Source organism: Epargyreus clarus, unplaced genomic scaffold (genome assembly GCF_041222505.1).
Source record: "Epargyreus clarus isolate Ecla_fem2 unplaced genomic scaffold, WU_Ecla_fem_2.2 ptg000019l, whole genome shotgun sequence".
Taxonomy (NCBI): domain Eukaryota; kingdom Metazoa; phylum Arthropoda; class Insecta; order Lepidoptera; family Hesperiidae; genus Epargyreus; species Epargyreus clarus.
In genome coordinates, this window is record NW_027332227.1 from 3,599,151 (window position 1) to 3,623,665 (window position 24,515).

Here is a 24,515-nt window from a genome sequence, read left to right on the forward strand (position 1 = left end):
TTAAATATACTCTTACGATGCTACGGAATATATGCTTGTATTTGTGCGCAACAACTTCAGAGCGGACTAGCAGTTTGGTGCGAACTATACCATGTAGGTTATTCAAGTTTTAACTTGGAATGGAACGTACTTTTTGAACTGAACGCAGCCTTTTTTTATGTCAACTGTCGTCGTGACTCGTGACAAACAGTTTGTCACGTTCCGTATGTCATTGTCAAGTGAAGTCAATTGCTTTGACTGTCGTTGTCGCCTGTTTTGGAATATCATCAAATTGTAGTGTTCACGAAAGATTTCTAATTTTCCCTTTTCTCGTTATCTATCTTAAAAATGTCGGCAGAAACCTCGCCGATCAAAGCAGCTAGACCTACGAATGTGATAGAAACGGTCGAAGAATTCGAGAGCCAAGTATATAGTGTTTCTATTAACTGCACCGCCTACCATTTCTTAACAAGACATGATTTCACTGTTTTGATTTTAGGACACATTGATTAAACATGTTGATATATCTATCGTGGAGTCGGAGAAGCGGGCTAATGGAACTCTGCATGTTCGAGATCATTACACGGTGTATCTAATCGATTTGAAGTAAGTTGTTCGTTGTTATCACGCGAAATTGTGTGTCGATTGTTGACTACTAATTATCGCAATTACATCCATCCTGAGGAAACGCTTCAGGTGTTTGTGAATCACTATGTGTAAATACTAAATATGTTACAAAGTGTTCATAATAGTAAATATGTTGTATATACAAAGTATAATTCATTTGTAGGTTGGATGTATAGGAGACTTATGGATTATTTTATTAATCCCATTACAAGCCTTGTTAATGAGATTTATGAGTTTTTAAAAGAAGAAATAATGTATGTGTTGATAACTATTGGAAATAATGTATGTGTTGATAACTATTGTCGTGGAACAGTCATCATACTAGACAGATGTACAGTTGATTCCAAGCTCAATATCCAACTAGACAGATATATAAATGATGAATTTAGATTTTTATGCGTACAGTTGATTCCAAGCTCAATATCCAACTAGACAGATATATAAATGATGAATTTAGATTTTTATGCTTGGTGTAGGTGCCTGTATTTGTCTTTGTATGTTTCAGAAACATTTCAGAAATGACAAGGAAAAATACTTATGTGGTCTAGGGCTATGAGTATATAAGGCAATATTGCCAACTCTTATTATCATAAACCATATTGCCTGATGACCATTAATAATCAATCTCTCCATTTGCCTACCAAGATCTAAAATTGTAAATTTTTAGTAGGCAGAAATTGTGAATCTATGATAATTGGTATGCAGAAATTGAATAGATTTAAGTATTAGAGTATATACAAATGTAACGACAATAATATTTCATTTATTTATAATGGGAAACATATATTTCAGATTATCAGAACCAGATTACAAGTTAGTGCAGTCGAGGATAAACACAATTTGGCGACGGTACACGGAGTTTGAACAGATACATGACTACTTACAAGTCACATACCCTCATGTAGTTATTCCACCATTACCTGAAAAAAGGGTAAGTACACACTAATATATTTCTTGCAAGTAAGTCAGTAAATGCCGTAATAGGAACTTTTCATTTTCTACAATCACTAACTTTGATATAAATAATCCGAATAATTACTCAAAGTGCCAAAACTGTTTGTCATTGGACTTCATAAACCACATAGCCATTGTTCTGAGTTAGGAGTCTGAAGGGATTCAGTAAAGGTACTTGTTAGTTATTCCAGCGTTGCCCTCAACAATGCAACGGTGCCTAACCTTGGGTAGGATATTAAGCCTATCTGCCAGCTACAGTAGCCAATTTCCAACAAGTGGACTGTATGTTACTTTGCAACCACTGAAATCTTAAATACAAGAATCAGCTAGAGCATATCTGTATCACACATGTGAATTTAGATATAAAAATTAAAGTAGAAGGCACCCTCAAAATAAAATTGTATGAAAACAAATATTTTTATGCTTTACTTGTAGCAACTATTACAATGTCATGTTGGCCAACAATAATATTTATGAAACAATGTACAATAACAATTTTATCTCAATGTAATAACTGTCTTTACCATTTTTTTATTACGACACTCACACATGCACATATAATTTTTATGATAACAGATTAGTATTTTAATATTTGATCATTATATATAGCATTTGACCGAACTAGGTTTATTCCACTGATGATAAGTGGTACCTGCTACCCATGGACAACTGTAATTAACTGCATGTGTTGCTACCCCTGAAGAATGTTTCATATAAAAATCTCTTCCATACCACACCCTTGAAACCAGAGCACAGAAGCACTTAAAACTATTGTAATAAGACAAAAGAGGTGTTGTATGTCTGTTTATTGATTTAATATTTATATTTAGCTCACAAGGAGAAACCTTGTTAATTAACCTAATTATGTATGAACATGAATTTTATTATTACATAAAAGTATGATTGGCCTAAATATTAAATTGGATTGTTTTATAATTTTCTTAAAATTGTATTTATACAAACTCTTGCTGAGTATCTACTACCCGCACAGAAAATCTTTGTTGTTAGCATACATTATTTTATAAAATACTTTTAAGATAAATCAGTTGAAGGTATAAGCAAAACTAGTATATTATGGGTACTTGAGAGAGTAATCCACGTGGAATCCAGTGGAATGAACTCCCTCCTGAGGTATTCCCAAAGCGCTATGACATGGGGCTCTTCAAGAAAGGTGCAAAAAGAGCGCTCCTTCAAAGCCGGCGATGCATTGCGAATCGTCTGGTGTTGTGAATGTTCGATCACAAGCGACGTTGACTACTTTCCATCACAGAGCACGTCTTATCGTTAGGCTCAAATATAAAAAAGAAATAACCCTTTGAAGTACCAATAGTACTCTCACAATTAAATAATAACGAAGTACATTACATTTAATTCTAATATTTTCTTCTAGGTTCTCTATGCATGGCGAAAATCCGACACAACAGATCCAGAATTTGTGGAGCGTCGCCGGGCAGGGCTTGAAAACTTCTTGTTGCGAGTTGCTTCACATCCGAGGTTGTGTTTCGATGACCAGTTCATCAGCTTTTTGCAACAGGAGCATGGGTGGCGAGAAACTATTACAGATAGCGGTACACTACTCTTTTATTGTTTATTACGTCGTCAAATGTTAGTAAAGACTGTCCCACTGCCGAGCATGGGTCTCCACTCGAAGGGAAAGAGGTTTAGGTTATAGCCCAATGTGCTGGCCAATTGCGAAGTGGTAGACTTCATACACCTTTGAGAAGTTTTTTTTTTTAAAGGGCACAGGCAAGTCGGTTTTGGCTTAAACTATGGACATTTAAGCAGAAGCGCGTGCCTCTGGTTTGAACCTTGGTTGAAAAATACTTCAATCCTAATCTACTAAAATTCAAGGGACAATAACAGAAACCTCTAATAATGTATTTATATGTCTCTTTAGATATTTCCTTTCATAGAATACTTTCTTTATGATTACTGAATATTTACTATTTTTCAGGTTATTTACTTCAGGCGGAAAATAAGTTGAAATCATTGTCAGTATCAATAAGGTTAAAGAAACCAGATCCAGAGATTGAGAGTGTTAAGAATTATGGAAAACAACTGGAAACTAACTTAGGAAATTTTCTCTATACCAGGTAATGCATAATAAGATGTATTATTTTATTAATTAAATACAGATAATGAGTGTTAGAATAAAAAATTGGTCAAGTGCAAGGCAAACTCGCACTCAGAGGGTTCCATACAAAATTTTCATTTTCTTTTTATTTTTAATATTTATTATTATAGCAGCCATTGAAGTAAATGCATTGTGAAAATTATAACTCCCTACTTATTACGGTTCAATAAATAAAGCGAAAAACGGCAATTAATTGCAGTTTATTGTATTGTGGCCAACATTTATTTTTAACTTTTTAATTATTATCTTTTATCACCTACCCTTATACATACTCTTTGTGTACAAACAATTTGTAGAATTTCAAGTGTCTATCTATAACGAATCAGAAGATAGAGCCCTGTAGCAGACGGACAGACAGGAGTGTCTTAGTAATAGCCCTTTGGGTATGGAACCCTAGAAATCATGTTCATTTTATATTTGACTGGAATATTGCTTTAAACTATTTGTTTTTTTAACGCTTTGAAAAGCCTGTAGTTTTGAACATAACAATATATTTTAGGTTTAAAAAATAAGTATGCTAACATGTTCTCATCTGAATGGAATTTCAAGAAACATATGTACTTGCAAGGTGACAATTTACACAATAAACAAAATAAATGTTACACATGTCTGTAATATTTTTATTTGAAAGATATCGACGAGCCGCGTGGGGAGCGGTCAACATACCTCCGCGTCTGACGCGCAGAGGGTCCCGGGCTCAATCCTCGGCCAGACATAAATCTAAATGATGAATTTAGGTTTCTGTTTGTGGGTCTGGGTGTTTGTATTTGTGTTTGTGTGTCCATGGCACCCACGATACAGGGAAACTTAGTGTGAGGGCAGTGAATGTAGAAAACGTTTTATGTTATGTTATGTTTTTATTTGTTATTTGACATTTATATCTTTTATCATACTTCACATTTATCTTACAGATATCTTTTATAATACTGGTATTTATAAAATCCTTATGTTATCTTATCATTTCAGATCGAAGATAATAGAAAAGAACTATGCCTTATGCAAGCTACATGCTAACTATGGAAAGTTGTTCAGCGAATGGAGTGTCATAGAGAAGGAGATGGGAGATGGCTTGCAAAAAGCTGGACATTATTTTGGTATGCACAATATTGTAACACACTTTAGTTAAACTTCTTACAGTAAACAACAAAACAAAATAGGGCTCAATAATGAAAATATTTTTAAAATTATACCTTTTGGCGTATTTGGAAAGTGGGAAGTGTGGTCCCATCCGTATCTAATACGATACGTACTAAACATTTTGTAGTATTTTTATTTCGCATAATTTCACTTCTTGCTTGTGTGCACATTGAAACGCAGTTTTAATTTTTTAAATACACCAAAAATTTGTAACTTTTATGTGCATACATAAGTGTACATTTTTTTATTTAACTTACTATAACTTACCTCCTCAGATTCAATAGCGGAATGGGTGGACTCGGTAGCAGAGGAGGAGGAGCAATTGGCAGACCAACTGAAAGAGTATCTGTTCTATGCAGCCGCGTTGCAGCATCTCTGCGCAAACCACGAAGCCTTGCAACGGTCGTTGGAGAACGCACGGGATGCGCTTAATAATAGGTATGTACGTTATAAATAATTGCCCCGCCATATTGGATTAAATGACGTCATAAATCTCATTGTTCATTTTTATATCAAACCAAACAGATATGACAAATTTCAGCTCAATCGGTAGGAGTTAAGTAGCCAAAAATTACTATCATTATTATATTTCGACCTGCAGCTAACCTTTCACCCAATTTTTCACTTTTATTCTAGTATATTCCGCGCGAAACTTCTAGTCCCCTCTGAAGTTGATGTGCGCAGTATTAGTCAGCATATACTTCGTAACGTAAGGGGATACTAACGCAGCTATGCACCCGTGGGCGAAAGCGGGCAGCGGACGGGTGCCAGGGGGGTCCTGCGCTGTCTTCATCGCGCTAATATCTACAATTTGCTATTGCGACGCGACTCGTTTCTATATTCGTAGCGGACTAGCAGTTTGGCGTGGAATCGACTAACATTCGTGCATGTTGATTATTCTCTATGAGCTTGCTGATGACATTACCTGTCGATGATGTATTCAGGATATCGGAGAGGAACCGCGCGGCGGCGGGCAAGGCGGGGCTGATGGCGCGGCTGTTCGGCACCACCGACCCCGACATCGTGCGCGACCAGGGCACCCGAGCGCTCGACGCCAAGATCCGCCAGGACCAGGACGCCATCGAGAAGGCGCGGCGCGACCTCGAGTGAGTACCCTAGCCACACGCCCGGTGACGTCACCACACCGCGCGACCAGGGTACATAGTACAGGGCACCGGGTACGATGACGTCACCAGGATGTCGGGGGAACCGCGTGGTAACAAGCAGGTTTCCTCACAATTTTGTCCTTCACTCTTTAAAACAAGTGATAAAAACGTATAATAAAGTATATTATAATATGCTTTATTTTCTTTTCAGAGAGTTTACTAAGCAAGCATCGGTAGAAATAGAATATTTTCAAAAGCAAAAAGACAAAGATTTGCATGAATCCCTCGTTGGATTTATAACATTACAAGTAAAAGCTGCAAAGAAGGTAAGATATTGTAATTTATTTACTAATCAAGGGCTTATGTATTATCCTTAAGTATACTCTAGCTTATCAAACCCGTATACATGTTTCTATGAAAAGCCCTTATACATGGTTTCTCAATTGAATAACGTAACTATAATTTGTCATTTTTCAGAATTTACAAGCGTGGACTCAAATCAAAGAGTGTCTTCAGAACATGCCCTGAAGGGAACCCCCATTTTGGGTAATTTATACCAAATTTTCCTACAGATTTTATTTATATTATTAAACACATAAGATCATTAGATTTTTATATCTCACTTTGTAAGTAGATACCTTTTGAATCACATTTTTGTGTGGCGATGTATAAAAATTAAAAGGTATAAGGCGTGGATATGTGATCAGTGTTAATGAAATGAGTGTGTTAGTGTACAGCTACAAGTGGTATTAAATACATTATAAGGTACCGTACGACATACCTGATTCATACAACTAGTGAGCCGTGTTTTGGTCCTTCGAGCCGATCCAAAAATTTCATCTATGAGGTTGCAAATTCAACTCAGAAATATAATTTAGGTACACATAACATAAACGTTTTGTTGCATAATGCACTGTATGGTATGTTTTAAATGCCCTACTAGTATTTCAGAACAGTTTAAGGTATTTCAAGGACCCAGATAACTACCCTTTACACGAGTAATGGACTTTTGTTGTTAAAAAGTATGTAAGTCTGTGAAATTTGCACCTTATTATTAAATATACGAGTAAATTATTAATGTTTGAAATATCGTCAGGAACTATTTTCGTATCTGCCCAAAAAGTCGTGCAGTCCGTCTAATGTGAATCAATAATTGTCAACACATTGAATCTGTATCTCTTTCCACTAATTTATAACATCAAACATTACTATATCTGCCTTACCGCTCTATTAAAACCAAGATAACCATAATTATATTACGTTAAAATAAATATGATCGTCAAGTATTAATTTTGCCCGGCAATATTGCCCGCTCACTTTTAAAGCTGTACACTTGAATAATTGCATTTCCCTTCTAATGCTAGTTCTATACGTGTCTTAAATGTAGATAGGAGATGCATTAAAAGACCTATTCATGTGTTCAATTTTAATAAAATGTAATATAGATAACTATACTTTGCATTTCCCTTAAGTTATTTCATTCCAATTATATTTAAAGGCTATGTGAAATCTTCATTAAATATTTTGGCTGTAGGAAGAAACAAAGGTTAAATTGTGCTCAAACATAATAGGCAATATGTATCACATAAAATGTTATGTATAATGTTCTTTCTACTTCTACTACGAATATATAAAAATGTTTTAAATTGATGTTAAGGGCATCAAACAACCTTCAAGTCGGCCATCTTGAAAAACTTAATTGATTGATTTTTAGTGGATCAATGTCAAATGAACTCAAAAATATCGATAAATATTTTTGTATCACTGGCCGCCTAAAATCAAACTTTGTTTTAAAAAAATGGCTAGTTATAGATATGCTAAAAAAGATGGCCTTTTACGCAATTTTTTAATCAGATTTTTATGTCTTAAAAGTATGATACAATATGAAATATTTATATTGCAATATGAGAGAAATAATGCTTTATATCATATAGTATATCAGAGGGATTTGTTGCACCTAACAGACAATATCGGCAATATGCTGAGAATCTTGTATTCTAATAAATATCCATTCAAAACATGTCTAATCAATTAAATTAGATTTTAAATTCCACTATTTTGTTATCTGGATAGATGTTCCATTTTTTGACGGAAATGTATATATTCTTCTAATTTCACTTTTTATAAGAAGAAGTTGAACAATAAAATATGTATCTTAATTATATCTTCTATGTTGATCATAAAAAGTTACATATAAAATTACGTTGCGCTGTCAACCATATTTCAATTCGCCTAAACTTTGCTTTGTACATTATATAATATTAATTAATATAATGATGTTAGCTAGTCAGCAAAGAATGTTGTTTATAACTGTTCAGTTTATTGTATAAAGTTAACAGTATTTATATCGATGCAATTAATTAGTGTTACATATCAAATGAACATTGCGAATTAGTTATAAAAACGTATATTTTCACTACCTTATCAGTACTGTATGTAACAATGATAAAGTATTGTAAATTTTAATATTAAATCTTATTTTGTATTAGAGTAATTGCTACATTTACATTTTCATTTATGTAAAGTAAAATTCGTAATTCGGCGAATTCATTTCATACGTCTGTCATTCATAAATTAATAACATTTATAAATGTTGCCACAGAACAAAATAATTATTGTTCGTGTTGATATTATTAAAAGATTCTTACTGCCATATTTTTAAAAATAATTTGACATATTGCATCGAAGTGGAAGTATGCAAAGTCAATTTTTAAAGTTAATTTCGAATTAAATTTTCGAAAATTAAATAATTACGTCTGACAAATTAGTTCGCGGAATAATGGATTTTAGGTAATTATTATAAACGCAATATATGTATTTGTCTTTCGTAAAAATTCCACCCCCAAACCAGCCCTTATTAGATGAGCCAGTAATAATAAAGATAAATCTGCATAATTATATGGAATAGCTATGATTGCTATTTAACAATTAATTAAATTATAATATAATCATTATGAGCCTTAATTATTATCTTACTTATATCTTTCAGTTTCTTTTTTGTTTGTGATTTTAAGTTATGTTTACCTTAATTTACATTTTATATCACAATAAATTGGTCGTCTGGATCTTCTCAATTATAAATTTGTGTTTAAAATTACGCATATCAAAATTTAGAATAACAACAATTAATTAGTCACAAAATTTTTATTTTTTTTTCGATAGACGAAACTTATTCTGAGATAAAATTTATTTTTTCTTACTGTAAAATACTGTAAACCTTTCAGAATACAATGTAAATGTAAAAATATGAAAATAGTTGTAGACAGAAGAGTTATTTTTGAACATTAAAACCTTTTTTCGTCACTTCGTTGAAGGTATGAAGTCGCATCAGATCAAATTAAAATAGTACGATTAGCCCTTATTTGGGTAAATAATACACATGTAATTATTTACTTATTGCTCACTGCTTGGCCCATGCCTTCTCACTTGAGACATCTCACATTACTTCTCTCTTGAAATATACATATATCTCAAGAGAGAAGTATTTATTAATTTTTTTTGATTATAGCTGATTATACCTGATATATAGTTGAAACGGTTATAATTTGTGTAAGGCCTTTAGTATAAGTTTACTTGTAAAAGCAGAAACGATAAAAATAGTTTTCTATACGTAATATTATCATAATAACTTCAGTATTATGATTTTTTTATGTTCAATGTTTCTCACGACCATAAAAAAAGTTACAAAATCTACACCTAATACAAAAATATATAATTATTTTACATCAAATTCTACAATGAATCCCACAGGTCAATCACATCAATTAAGACCATCATTACCTTCTGAAGGTGGTAGAACCCTTTGTGGTTCGATTCCGGCGGCACCACCGCCATAACTATTTCTGCCTAATAACAGCAGTGTTAGGCGCGGCTGTGTTCCGGTTTGAAGGGTGTGGTAAGGGAGACATACTTTTCCGAGGCGTCCCAGCTTAGTCCTCAGGGGTAGCGGCGCATCTGTGGCCGACCTCGGGTAGGAATATCTAATTCTATCTGGGGTTGATTACAGATGTTCATGGGCGGCAGTAGCCACTTACCATCAGGTGGACTGCATGCTCGTCTGCTACTCTTATATTTAAAAAAGACGTAGTTTTTTTTTATTAATATTTAGTATGTCTACTAAACTTGAACAATATGTGATAAATAAATAAATAACAGTGAAATTAAAAAGATATGTCTTTTTAACTACCAAACATCGACACTTCAAAATTTCTCCTTATCAGAAGTTTTAATATTTTGACCTTTGAGAAACTGGGGAAACTTGGATAGATTGATTATTACTAACGGGAGTAAGTAACCGTCGGAGACGACGAATAAGAAATAAATCTTATATGCATAATAATATAATCACTAAACAACCTTATCTCGTTTCTTAATTCGATACGGTAATATTTATACTAAAGGCAAGAATGGAATATTTTGTTTATGTTAATATATAGTAAATATATAAAAAGCCAGTCGCTCTGAAGTAAATGAATACTCAGCTGTGATTTGAAGACTAAGGTTTCATTTACATCTTCAGTCATTGAACGTGTCAGACGCGTGTCGCGCCAGACAAATAGTATTTTCCTATACGTCGTCAACCCATTAGTATCCCACTGCTAGGCACGGGTCTCCTCTCATAATGAGAAGGATTAGGTCATAGCCCACCGCGCTGGCTAAGTGCGTATTGGTAGACATATCTTTGAGATTTTTTTTAAGATCTTTCATGTATGTACTCGCGATATTGTCCTTCTCCGGTAAAGCAAGGGATAATTAATTTCTAATTCGCACATAACATAACTATAAATAAGAGATTCGAACCTCGGACTCGTTTGAAAGTTCGAGTTTCAACCACTTTTCTATCACAGCTTATATATATGTATGTATGTATTTTCTATACAATTTGTATTAATATATTTATGTCTACCGTAAAGCGATCGAACATACAAAGAAGCCTGTCAAAATAGATTAAAAAGAGATTTTGTCTGTTACGGCCCGTGTCTGGCACGGTCAATGACTGTTGATATTAAAGCGTAACTCAATTAGCCTTATGTATGATATTGTAAATCGTTTATTGAATATGCTAATATTCTATTGTTTAGCTAGATTGCCTCCTTCAGTCATAAGATATTTATGTTGATTGTTTATTTTATAGAAAGTGTATGATTGTAGTTTGAATAAATAAAACATTTTTATAAATTATTTTTTATTATTCCCCTTTTAATGCAGTTTTTGTTATGTGAGACTGAAATGGAAACGAGCTTGCAGTCCATCTGGTGGTTAGTCACACTATTACTGTGATCTTTGGTGGTCACCACCGCCCATGGACGTCTATAACCAACTTTATAAAGAACATGGGTTCTACACGAAAGGGATTACAGATGTGTTGCCACTCCTGAGAACTAAGATGACCTCTTCATATGTAAGTAAGGCAATCATCCCATGTACTAAAGCGCAAAAACTTTCACGCTAGAAATATAAGTTATTGCCATGGACGGACGGATATTCGTTATTGCAAGATGTGGAATGAGCTTCCTCCTGAGGTATTCCCGGAGCGATATGACATGGGGCTCTTAAAAATGTGTAAAAAGAGCTCTCCTTCAAAGCCGGCCATGCATTGGCGACTCCTCTGGTATTGCAAATGTCCATAGGCGACGTTGACTACTTTCCATCAGGTCGCACGTCAGCTTTATTTTTAGGTTTTAAAGAATAAAAAGAAAATTGTGGCGGTGTGCCTTCCAGGTTAAATCGAGCTAATTCTACCTCCTTCCCTTTTCATTTTACTTAACGCAATTATCTAAATACAGAAGTATAAGGTTTAGAAAAGGCCGCATAATTTCGTCATGTGCGTGTGTATCTATTCGTTATATTGTTATAATTTGTACAACGTACAATTAGTACACCTACTTAGTAATTATATCATTATTTATGAAGTACGAGTTAAGCGTGCGGTTAAGTTCGCGTGCCTTTAGCACTTAAGAATTCCTAACAGACGTGGAAATTATATTTTCCATTTTTTACACAGCAATATTTAATACTTTCAAGGTAACAGGTAGAATGAGCTTTTAGAGTAACTTACGTAAAAAAACTCCGTCATAATCTACTGCCAGAGAACTCTGGCCTTTATTACTCGCAGTGGCGGACCAAGGCCCGGGGCGGAAGGTTGAATGGAGGCTCCGAGTGTAAAAAGTACGCCTGTGATTCGGTGACTGTTTGGTGATAACGTCTTTAATTCGATGGAGCCGGCTGCACGCACCAAAAAATATGACTCATGCGGCGTTACCTCGCTCTGAGGCGTTCCATTTAAGGCTTGAAGTTCAAGCGAGAGCGCGGAACGAGCGACAAAGAGGCACAATCGGCCCCCACGTTCGGCATCGCTCCATTGTGATTTCCATTTACCTCCTTCTCTATATCCATACAAAATATCTATAAAACAAATAAAATAAAAATTTTCTTTTGAATGCAACCATTCCACCAGTATTTTCTTATGACCTTGTCACGTTCAACTATCGTCAGTAAACCGACTTTACAGACAACCGATTTTTTTTTTTCGCTCACTGATATAGATTTCATATTATATTGTTTGGTTCTGACGACCTTTTTTTAGCAACTATGTTTAGAGGGCCCCAAGATCGGTGGCCCGGGGCGGTCCTCCCCTACCACCCCCGCCCCCTTAAGCCGCTAGCGATTACTAGACTTTGTTTTGGTATCATTCAAAGAAATACCTACATACATTTTCTCTTATAAGTATATGTCTATGTAGCATCGAGCACGTTTATGAAATTATGGAAAAATACTTCTTACAGATATAAATACCATTCTAAGAATAAGGTACCTACTACTCCGCCACGCTGTATAAAAAAGTGTTAGTGCGGCATCATTTAACCTTCACCTATATAACCCAAGCTCTAAACCTTCAAGACTCGATCCCATTTCAATTTGTTTTGAAACAAGTGTTTTGTTTCAAAGGTATTACGCTCCTACTTATACTTGTACTTGTATTATCTCTTCATTTAGGTAAGTACCTACATACATACCTAATACAACCGTGCAAAATGTGGAATGAACTTCCTCCTGAGGTATTCTCTCAGGACTATGACATGGGGCTCTTCAAGAGGGGTGTAATAAGAGCTCTCCTTCAAAGCTGGCGATGCATTGGCGTCTCCTCTGGTGTTGCAATTGTCCATAGGCAACGGTGACTGCTTTCCATCAGGTAGCCCTTATCGTTAGGTTGCATATAAAAAAAAATACAACCTTGAAGTAACCTTTAAACTTCTACATATGATGCCCAAATATCCAAGTTACATTAAAATATTAATACTAACTTTATAGAAAGTATTTATTTAATGTAGATTCCAAATGTGTGCAAATATTAGATAGATATACAAATCTTAGTCTCAATCCGAGCTATCTACACCCATAGCTACACACTAAGAAATTTCCTGTATCGTGGTTACCATATACACAAACAAAGACGAATACAAATACCCAGATCCTAACCAAAAATCTAAATCTTATCATTTAGATTTACATTACATTACATTTAGATCTGTCTTGTTGTGGATCGAACCCGAAACCTACCGCGTGCCAGACCGGCATGGTGACTACGCCATCAACATAACTACACCTTCGTGTCCCTGTCATGTAAAATTAACACGGTTTAGACATTAGCTATCGATTTATCGACCCGACATGTGAACGTGTTGTCAACTGTTCCATATGATACTAGAAACGAATTTTTTTTTATGTATAGGTAATAAATTCAATAAAGAGATGAGCGTGTACCCCTATTATTAAACCCAGATAGGAATGGAATCGTACCTGACATCAATCACAGCAGAATTACTGCTCCTGAAGATTAAGTTACACCATCTCGTAGGTAATAAGCCTAAGTACCTTTAATTTCATTTACCTTTCAAGCCAGGACCCAACGGCGATTAATAATTTAGTGTGGGATATAGCAGTGTTTCTTCTAAATTTCTAGCACGAATACCAATACTAATAATAAGGGTAGTTTCCTAAATTGTTTAAATAGCGAATTACTCTATTACGTCATTTAATTTAATGCTTATATACGAGTAGGTGTCTATCTAATACTAGAACAATACAATGTTAGCTGATGTGCAAGACATATACCTACCTAAGAACTCCAATAGTTTCCCTCTATAAAATAGTATTAAATATATTTTCTTTCTATTAAAATATCAAAAACGAAAACTCAGTTACAACCCCTGCATTATAAATAATTCGTGGCGGCACCGACATTGAAGCGATGGGAAATGGGTCACTACTGTCGTCCACCACGCGTATAAACACACGTCATAACACAAAATTGTCATAAGAATGAGTTTTAAACAAAACTTGACAAATTAAATCTTTAACGGAGACGTATTGAAAGAGATTGAAGAGTCTTCTTTCTGAATGATTAACTAAGGCTTTAAGAAGAGGTTTAAGAAGAAATCCGAGTGTCTATCTACAATATACGGAGGCATAAAAATGAAACACCAACAAGTAAATGTAGATTATTGGTCGATGCTCAAAACTATGTTTGTGTATGGGGCTTTAACAGCTTTATGTTGGTTGATGCTCAGGCTGTTCAATACGGTTTTCATGCTGCCTAGAAGATTACGAGCTCAGCAGGAAAACATACAGAACTCGTTACAGGAACTTCAGGTACGTTACCATTATTGTCATTGCCTCATACTCTCACTGTTAGAAAATGATCTTTTTCGTAGAGAAAGGGTCAAAACGATCCCAATGTATTAAATATAGACGCTTTCGTAAAGAAATAGTTAACAACAAAGTGTTATGATTGCTAAAAGTAGCTGAAAACATAGAACGTTAATAAAACGTACATAACAACGTAAATAAAAGAAGGAAAATAATAATAATAAAAGAGGTCAGTATTGGAGCAATCCACTTGAGAAAGAAGTCGCCATAACGGTTAGATATTAAGGTTTCAGATTCAATCCATGGCTATATATTTAAACAATGTTATTAATTATAATATTTGCACTTGGATGTTCGTGTATTTATTATTGTTTGTGTCGCTGACGGAAATCCTAGTGCAAGATCATGGTAATGAAATTGTTATTGTCTGTCATCTACCTTAACGGCCATGTTACGTAAACCGACATTGATTCTAACCATATGCGTGTACCTGAATAGTAATCGCGTCATCCAAGCTGAATGAAAAAGTCTGTCGAGCATGCCTCAAACAATGCATGGCTTTCGTCAATGTGTTTCAGGGTTCCGGAACCAAAGGGTAAAAGCGGTACTTTATTATAGTCCGCGTAAATCTACTAGTCTGCTCTGAATATAGAAATGAATGGCGTCGCCATAGCAAATTGTATGACTACACCTGCTCGCATCAATTTCAGAGCGGACTAGCAGTTTGGCGCGAACTATACCTACTAAGCCTCTGCTGTCTGTCCGTCTGCCTGTCTTTCTGTCGTGGGGCTCTATCCCTGGAACCGTAATAGATAGACACTTGAAATTTTTACAGAGTAGGTAAAGTTTAAAAATGTATGGGGGCCATATAAAAAACTGCTATTTTACGGAGTTTTTCGCTATATCTATTGAACCGTATTAAAAAAGCATTTACTTCTATGATTGCTATGATAACAGATACTAAAAAATGTAACATTGGTGGTACGGAACCCTCATTGTGCGAGTTCAACTCGCGTTTGGCACTTTATTATTAGCTCCAAAGACGCACTGTTACTTCACCTTTTCTTTGCGGCTTCAAGTGACGCACTCACTTGAAGGTAGATCCTTATTCTGTGCTTGAAGCCAATGCAAGGTACTATACCTTTTACCCGACTACGGCGAATAGTATTCGAGGACCTATATGTACGTATGTCTCATTCTTTGGCTCGCCCAAACGACTTGACAGCTATTTCATATAATATATACCCCATGTTATGGGGTATCGTTGAATTTGTATAAATTGTGGGAATATCTAAAGTTTAAACTTCAGAACTACGTATAAAAACAATATTGATACAGAAGTCGTATTTTGTTGTTACTTTTTTTAACAAGAACTATGTAACAAGTACCTACTAAACTATTATTTATTTAAACATTTTTACTTTGTAGTGACATAGAAGCCGGTTGTATTTTTTAAACAGAATATTTGTTTAAGAGACTCGAATGTTACTTAAACAATGTTTAGGTATAATTGTCGGTTTATATCAAAATAATCAAGTATAAATAGTTAAATACAATCCAAAATATTGATGTTGAAATTTACTTATGAATGGCATTGCTTTAATGGGACCAGCGTATATTATGTATTAAGAAAAATATCTATATTTTGTTGGTAATTTCTTTACGTGCGTCCAATCTATCTCAATTTCTACCAATATCTGATATTATATATCATATAAATGTCACATTTCGCTAACAATATTACCTAAACTAGGTCAGGAACGTGCGCAGTGCGAATAATCTAATAAACAGACGATAATAGGAGATAAATGACAAATATATGGGTTAAAACACATACATAATATATACGATACGACGCCATATCGTGTCTAATTTCGATTTCGTGAAGTGTCGTAAAAATCTACGATGCGTATCGTAAAACATCACGACACGACATGACGACGTCGCAATGTGCCACGATGCGATTTTGTATGTATTTTTTGCAATGTACGGTGTCTTGTCTATGTCAATTTGTCTATTGTCGTATTTACGTCTATTTTTTGCAAATCCGCTGCCCATGTTTCATTCTCACTGTTTATTTACAACTTTGCCAAACCGCTAACAGATAAGATAACAAAACCTGAACCATATTACGCAGAAAGAACTCTTATCTCTTTACAGACGTTTGAGACGGAAATAATTATGTTAAAACGAGCTGTGCTTGCGACTTCGCTCGCATGCATTCTGAATATAGAGTCGATGATACAACGCCATCTATCAAGCTTACGGAGCATATCAGTAGACTGAAACTACCCGCCCCACATACACGTCACATACAAAAAAGTAGTTTTAGTTTGATGCTATTTGAAACACACGCACAAACAGTCAGATATTCTAAAAAATGTTATTATTACTTATTCTGTGTTCGCTTTACTACTTTTTTGCAAATATATTTGATACACAGACAAGCGAAGCTTACATTTTTATCACGTGTGGATCTTATCTCTATTGAATGTATCCAGTCCAAAGGTTATCACTTCAGACAGAACAACAAAACAATTCTTATTTTTATGTGTCTCAGTTACTCGTTCTTTATTATTCCATGTAAGTAATTATTATTATGTGGATGCAAATAGAATTAATAGTAGGTATATACGCTTTCCTTAAATTTATGTATATTGTTTACAGGACATTTAACATAATTTAATATAGGAACGACAAAGCAGTGATAGCCCTATGGTTAGAAACTAGCCTCCCGAAAGAGGGGTCCGAGGTTTTTATCCTAGGTACGCACCTCTGATATTTCAAACTTATGTGCGTATTAGAAATTAATGATCATTTCCTTAAAACGGTGAAAACATCGAAAGGAAAGCAGCATACCTGAAAGATTTATATTAAAAAAATCTCAAATGTATGTGAAGTCTACCAATACGCACTTGGCCAGTGCGGTGGACTATGGCCTAATCGTTTTCATTCTGAGAGGAGACCCCTGTCCATCAGTGGGACAATAATGGGTTGATGACGAAACGGGAAGAAATTTATTGTTTTGTTTGTATTTAGGTTTGTCCCAAGTACGAACAGTAAAAATCTATTACCTACTACTACTTCTATCAATTACACTGAGGAAATTATTTATTAGCAACTACAGATAATATTTTTCAATGTACAGCATTTCAATGAGAAATCTTCATTTAAATATAATCCTAACTATTCCCCGTGGTTTTGCTAGACATAGTCTAAAGACATTTTACTCAGATATATATATCTGCCAAAATATTGCCAGATATACCTACCTATTGTAAATAGGCAATTACCATTACATACGAGTATGTACATAGTCATCAAAGATTGTTCCCCTGCCCTACCCTTATGTAAATTACCAAATTACAATTTGTACATTTGGTGCATACAGACTTTTCATACTTATCGTTTTATTTATCTCCTGGTCATTAATCCTATCTATCACTGCATTTAAACTATCATTTTTATAATCACATCTGCTGTATTATCCTTCAACGATCACGTTTTGTCTGGTGACTACCTTATCTTTAGTAAGACACAGGATTATTTACACACTGTTCGATTACAGACTTATTGAACATTTTTCAAGCTAATATACTTAATGTGATATTTATAAAAACCTGGTCAGTTTTCATTGTATCTTGAAAAATACATTATAATTTACCTATTTCTGCCCCATGACAACGTTCAATACCAATGTTTCATTTTGAAGGTATGGTTAGGTTACAAAAAGAGTCGTTCTATTAAAGCTCGGAATATCAACGCCTGTGATTGAGGTCCGGTAGATTTAGTACCTTAATATATCTAGGGAAAAAATCTTTACCAAAAAAATATTTTGAAATATTTTCAGAGGCGGTTTCCGGACCTCGACATAACAGAGGAGGACCTAAAAAACGCTGAAAAGGAACTGGAAGAATTGTTGAAAGATAATGACGAGAAAAAGGAAGCTGAAGATGATACCAAACCAGAGGAAAAGGACGAGAGCGATAAAACCATAGATAACTCAAGAAGCACAGAGTGCGTTCGCTAAAGAGCCACTACAAGAATAATTAGTACTACTTGACAGCACGGTATTTGTATTTAGATGATAGATAAAAATAAAAAAATATGCACTATTTTTACAATTTTTATCAACATGCCTTAAATTTGTGTAGCGACTGAAAGATAAACACTGCAAAATAAATATTTTAATATTATTACAAATACTAAAATATATTTCTACCCGACATAAAATGTTTCTAAGCAATTTTCTTAAATATATTTGTACCCTAAAGTTTATCACCCTAAATATATTTTTATAATTGTAATTTCACGTTATTTTTAATATTGGACATGAGCTATTAAGATAAATTATTATATTTGTTGTAATTCAATTGATAAAGAGGGTAAACATGCTTATGAGTATATTAATACGTCGTAAACTAACTTTGTTTACACATTTTTCAACAGTTGTGTAGCTGTAAAACATTTATTTATAAATCCTTATCAGTAATGTTTGTAATATTATTATCAGTACTCAATAATTCTCGTAGACTTCGAGAAACTGTTCTAACGGAAAATTCTGATACAAACAGGTGAGAAAATAATAACTATCGGGTTCATTTAGAAATGGTTTTACGACTCGTTATGGAAGAAATATTGCTTCCTTCATTTTAGTTTTCTTCTCTTACTCAAACTTAATATACACTTTGACTATCGTAAAACTTAATTATTTATTAAAGAAACAGTGAATAGTGAAATAGTGAATTCATTTTTTATTTGATTTTAAAATATGAAATACGGTAATTTTCTCACCAAAAAAAAGAAACTACTATTTTATTAATAAACCAAAACGCAAAATCAAAAACCAAAGAAAGTTTTCATGATTTCGGGCACGTGACGCTTTCACGGAACATTCAGTTCGCTTAGAGCTTTACAGATGGCGCTGAACTAGCCGGCAAAAGCTTGCAGAACCGGCCCGGAGGCGTGGCTTGGCCGAGCTTTCACCCCAAGTAAACTTTATCGATCGCCTCATTCACAGTACCGTATAAACGTAAATAGTTTTTGATGCCGTTTTCGGCGATTTATTCTTGTCCTCACATAACTGGTTGTAAAGTATTCGTCCTCGATATGTAAAAGATAGATAGCTGTTATCATTCGGGCGACTTGTAAACAGTGCGGCTAACAATTGTAATGTAATCAGTTGTTCGGAGACGTCGTTGGCTGTCAGGCGTGCGGCAATAAACGTTTCGTGTGATAACGTGCTCATGAGAGAACTGTATGTGTTGTGTTGGACGGACTTGCAGTAAAGATGACCAGGTCGAGCTACAGGCCCCTCGTTCCACGCTCCTCCAACAATTCGCTGGAGAATCGGGAGACTGAGTAAGTAATTATATTTAGTACCAAGTCTTTGTGTTATAAATAAATGTGAATGTTATACAAATAATCATTGACTAGGAAAATCACCGTTTTTTTATTAACAATCAGTTTCAATCGTTGAGATAAGCGCACAATGAAGAGAAAATAGTAGGCGGGGCTTACAGTTTTCAGGAAAATAAATTACACATAATTTTCTAGTATTTTCGCTTAATATTAATATTACTCATGCATTATGTATTTTTAGAATATAACTATATTTATATAAATCTACCAATGTACTCGTATATATTGATTGAAGTATTCCTGTAATTTCAAGGCGCACTTGACTTTCCTTTCGCCTTTTGCGAAACAGCTGGGAAAGATGTCTGCAATTCCCTTGTTCCCTTAATATTGTATCTTTTACATTTTTACAAAGATAAGGAGTCTAAGTAATGCCTTATTTAGGTGAATAAACTTGTCGTAAGGCTCAAAGTAAGACCGGTCTAACAAAAGAATTTTGATATTTGACAGGTGGATAAGAAACCACTTGAACGTTCGTCTTGACTGTATATAATACTTACAATCGTTTATATATCGCTTGCTTTCAAATTTAAACTAAGATGTATATATGTTACACATATCGAAGTAAAGAAATGTTCACCACCTCCACCGCGTATGTATTCCACGTCCATTCTCGTGTCAGATAAATTAAGATGTGTTTGATAGGTCTGGATTCTTTAGACTTAAGACACGCAACTATATGTAGGTATATGGCCATAACTATGTATTGGCCAGGAGATGAGAAGAAAAGAGTCATCAACAACTCGCTGCTTTGTAAGAATAATCGAACGACTCAAAAAGGTACATTCTAAGTAATTATATGTATATGTAACCACAGTAGAGTTAGACACATTAAAATAAGGAATGTTTTCGATTCGATTGTAATTGTGTTAATAGAAAAAATAATTTTAAGTTTTGCGGCTATTTAAACAAAGAAGCGAACTAATTAATTCTATTGCTATTAAGTTGATCTAAAATATAATATATCAAACGGCAATCCATCCGAGATGAAGAGTGTAAACCAGGATTAACGTTTTTATGTGAAATCCTTGACAATATTCTATAGCCTTATGTATTTATTCTCTTTGATCTAGAAGCTAGATAATTATATGCTTGTGACAGTGTCTACGATACAGGAAGTTCTAGTGTCAGTGTAAAAAGTAGTAAATAAACATTAATCCTTACACTTAATTGCTCACATACTGCATTGATGACGTCATTTCTTAAGATTTACGGCTATATACTAATTGTCTAGGTTACTGTTGACGAACAATAGAGAATTAGTGCTAATTATATTTTATAGGTATCAATTACTTTTATATGTATGGGTAATAAAACAAAATATTAATTATGATGAGTGATTACATCCAAATTAATACATTACTTACAACAAATTTAGCTATGAAATAAAAACTATTCGATAAGTTATTTTTAAAGGTGGCAGAACCCTTTGTGGTTCGACTCTGGCGGCACCACCGCCACACCTATTTCTACCTAATAACAGCAGTATTAGGCGCTGCTGTGTTCCAGTTTGAAGGGTGTGGCAAGAGAGACAGACTTTTCCGAGGCGTTCCAGCTTAGTCCTCAGGGGTAGCGGCGCATCTGTGGCCGACCTCAGGTAGGAATATCTAATCCTATCTGGGGTTGATTAGTATAGGTAATAGTAATAGTAATGGGTAGGTATGTAGGTTTCCTTCTCATTCTGAGAGAGGACCCGTGCCCAGCAGTGGGACAGTAATGGGTTGATGATGATGTATGGTTTACTCGCGGTTAATTGCCACATGAGTATATTAAATACAAGTGTAGTTACATCAAGCATCATATCATAAAACAAATACATCTTATCGCGGTATGTACCATTCTTTCATATCTTATAGGGAAAATCAACATATTGCCATTGTTATCAACATTGGCTGATAAGTTTCATATATTTATGAAACTGAAGTAGGTATAGGATTGATTGCCCAGTGGTTTCGTGCGGTTAATGACTACATGCTTGGGGTGCGGGGTTCGAAACCTACACACATTTTACTAAAATTCTATATAACTATTTTTTTTAAATAGAGCGTGCAGTCTGCAGAGCATGCAGTCCACCTGATGGTAAGTAGCAACTGCTGCCCATGGACATCTGTAATTAACTCCAAATTAAATTAGTTTCTTACGTTAAGCCGGCCACAGATGTGCCGTTACCCCGGATGACTAAGCTGGAATGCGTCTAAAAAGTATCCGCTGTTATTAGGCTGAAATAGGTGTGACGGTGGTGCCGCGGGGGCCGAACCACAGAGAAGAGAGGAAATCTAATCTCGTCTGGGGTTGAATACAGATGTCCATGGGCGACAGTAGCCCCTTATTATCAGGTGTAATGGTGTAATGCATGCTCGTCCTCTATAATTGAAAAAAATCATGTATGTTTGTATTTTAATCATATGTAGAGAAAGCTGTAGGTATCATTAAACCGGGCGAATAACTTGTACACGAGATTAAATCTAACGACCTGCTGTAACCGGAAGATCCAATCATACTAACATTATAAGTATCCTTTCACACGTACCACAACACAGCGACAAATACGTGGACGGGTGCAAAATTGTACGAAAATGCGTAATTTTCTTTACACTGGCATTGCCATCTAAATCAATGGTGTGGTCCTCAGGGGTAGCGGCGCATCTGTGGCCGACCTCAGGTAGGTATATCTAATCCTATCTGGGGTTGATCACAGATGTCCATGGGCGGCAGGAGCCACTTACCATCAGGTGGACTGCATGCTCGTCTGCTACTCTTATATTATAAAAAAAAAGGGTATAGAACTCTGATATAAACTTATAAGAGTTGGTTACAGATCGCCATGATCACTAGGAATACGGCATGCTCATTTGTTATCTTATAAAATATACAGAATTCAGAATTATTAATGTAAAATTACCAAAAATTTGGGTAAGTGAATACATTTTAGATTCTGTTAAGAACAGGTGCGAGGAGCTGCAGGTGATGCTAATACAATCCACTCATTGCACATCAATTACTCAATCTATGACACATTTCTGACACACATACTCGTATGTGCTCGTTTGCTCAAGAGGTGCCTCGATAAAACAATTTGTGTAATACGACCAGAATGTTTAAACATTTAATTGTAAATTATTTCTCACGTGTGTCATATATTCGGTAGCAATTACGAAATACTTAATCACCACGTCTATTACTGCTACATAAGGTGCTCCTACATCACTGTAAGCGTTCCAACTTAGTATTTAACACACAAGTTAAGGTTAACTTAAGTTAAGTCAAGTTAACTTTTTAGTCACGTATATAATTGTGTTGTATGCATCATGTGAATGGCGGTGTTGGTCGAAATGTGGAAAACTCTCTGGTTCGACTAAAGCGATATCATTGTCACACCTGTCTGCCTTATAACATTAATTTTTAGTATTGTTGTGTTACTTCAATATATTATGTTCAAATGCCCATGTCAGTCAAAAATAAAACTATATTTCAGTTTGAAATCCCACTTACATTAAGTATATCACTAAACAATATTTCGGTTAGCCGTACGTTTAAATGCCAACAAATTGTTTAATTTCCCGAGTGTAAAATCAGAACAGTTAGGTTTCCGCTGGTCGGGCGTTTTGCCAATGAGAAGCAACGCAACGCCGCAAGCTAGGCCTTGTAACGTAACTTGCCCCTGACCTTACACATAACACTGCAATATTTCTTTAGGAACCCTTGTTATGTCTCACTGCGGTGCATATTAGGCTACTCTATCGCTTTAGGTTAAAAAAACCTGTAATGATAGATGAAGCGATAAATAAATAAATAAATAAGAATGAATGAATAAATAAATAAATGTTTCCCTCTTTACAACTAAAGGAAGTTTGTAACATAGAAGTACGCAAAGTATGCTATGGAGCATAGCATACTCTGCATACTTCTTATAGCATAGCATGATGGAGACCACGCTGTTTTATGCGAATTAATGGATTAGAGGACAAGACTTTTTTATGTATATAATATGGGACTAGTAGACGAGCATGCAGTCCACCTCATGGTCAATTGCTACTGGCACCCATAGACATGTGTAGTTAATCCCAAATCAAATTACATTCCTACCTAAGGTCGGCAACAGCTAACTAAGCTGGAACACCTCGGAAAAGTATGTCTCCATTACCACAGTCTTCAAACCAGAACGAAGCAGCGTTCACCTGCTGTTATTAGGTAGAAATAGATGTGAAAGATCTGTAAGTTGTAACGGATGATGTCGGATCCAATTAAGACGGGTCGAATGTTTGTTATTTCTGTATCAATCTGCTTTTAATTAGTTTAATGTTAGCATGTATTTATTTCTGTTGACGATGTGCCCAAGCCAATCGTTTTCACTCATACATCTAATGATGTATAACTTGAAAAGCTTCACCTATATGATATTAAAAGCACGTGAGTTGCTTTAGAGTCAGAAAGTAAAACAATCTTACGGTTGAAATCGTTGCTTTTTGGCATGTCGCCAGCGAGGCATTTCTTACTTATGACCTGGTTCA

At 34.9% G+C, this 24,515-nt stretch overlaps 3 protein-coding genes across 3 annotated transcripts in view; all 3 read left to right on the forward strand.

Annotated features, from left to right (window-relative positions):
* The first annotated feature begins 211 nt into the window (after positions 1–211).
* On the forward strand, positions 212–8,756 carry LOC140750073 (sorting nexin-4). Its single transcript, XM_073083400.1, has 10 exons — positions 212–405; positions 479–585; positions 1,399–1,537; positions 2,951–3,128; positions 3,515–3,653; positions 4,661–4,788; positions 5,107–5,269; positions 5,776–5,937; positions 6,149–6,263; positions 6,415–8,756. The coding sequence occupies exons 1-10, from the start codon at positions 328–330 to the stop codon at positions 6,463–6,465; spliced, it is 1,260 nt and encodes a 419-aa protein (XP_072939501.1). The 5' UTR covers positions 212–327; the 3' UTR covers positions 6,466–8,756.
* A 5,411-nt stretch (positions 8,757–14,167) lies between these two features.
* On the forward strand, positions 14,168–18,616 carry LOC140750282 (uncharacterized). The gene is made up of 2 exons (XM_073083727.1): positions 14,168–14,589; positions 18,437–18,616. Exons 1-2 carry the CDS (start codon positions 14,413–14,415, stop codon positions 18,614–18,616), a joined length of 357 nt encoding a protein of 118 aa, XP_072939828.1. The 5' UTR covers positions 14,168–14,412.
* Positions 18,617–19,561: 945 nt separating this feature from the next.
* Positions 19,562–24,515, forward strand: part of LOC140750121 (uncharacterized) — a 121,135-nt gene continuing 116,181 nt past the window's right edge. The window contains exon 1 of the mRNA XM_073083497.1: positions 19,562–19,947. Coding sequence (XP_072939598.1) covers positions 19,877–19,947 — 71 coding nt within the window. The 5' untranslated portion in view covers positions 19,562–19,876. The remainder of the gene's footprint in view (positions 19,948–24,515) is intronic.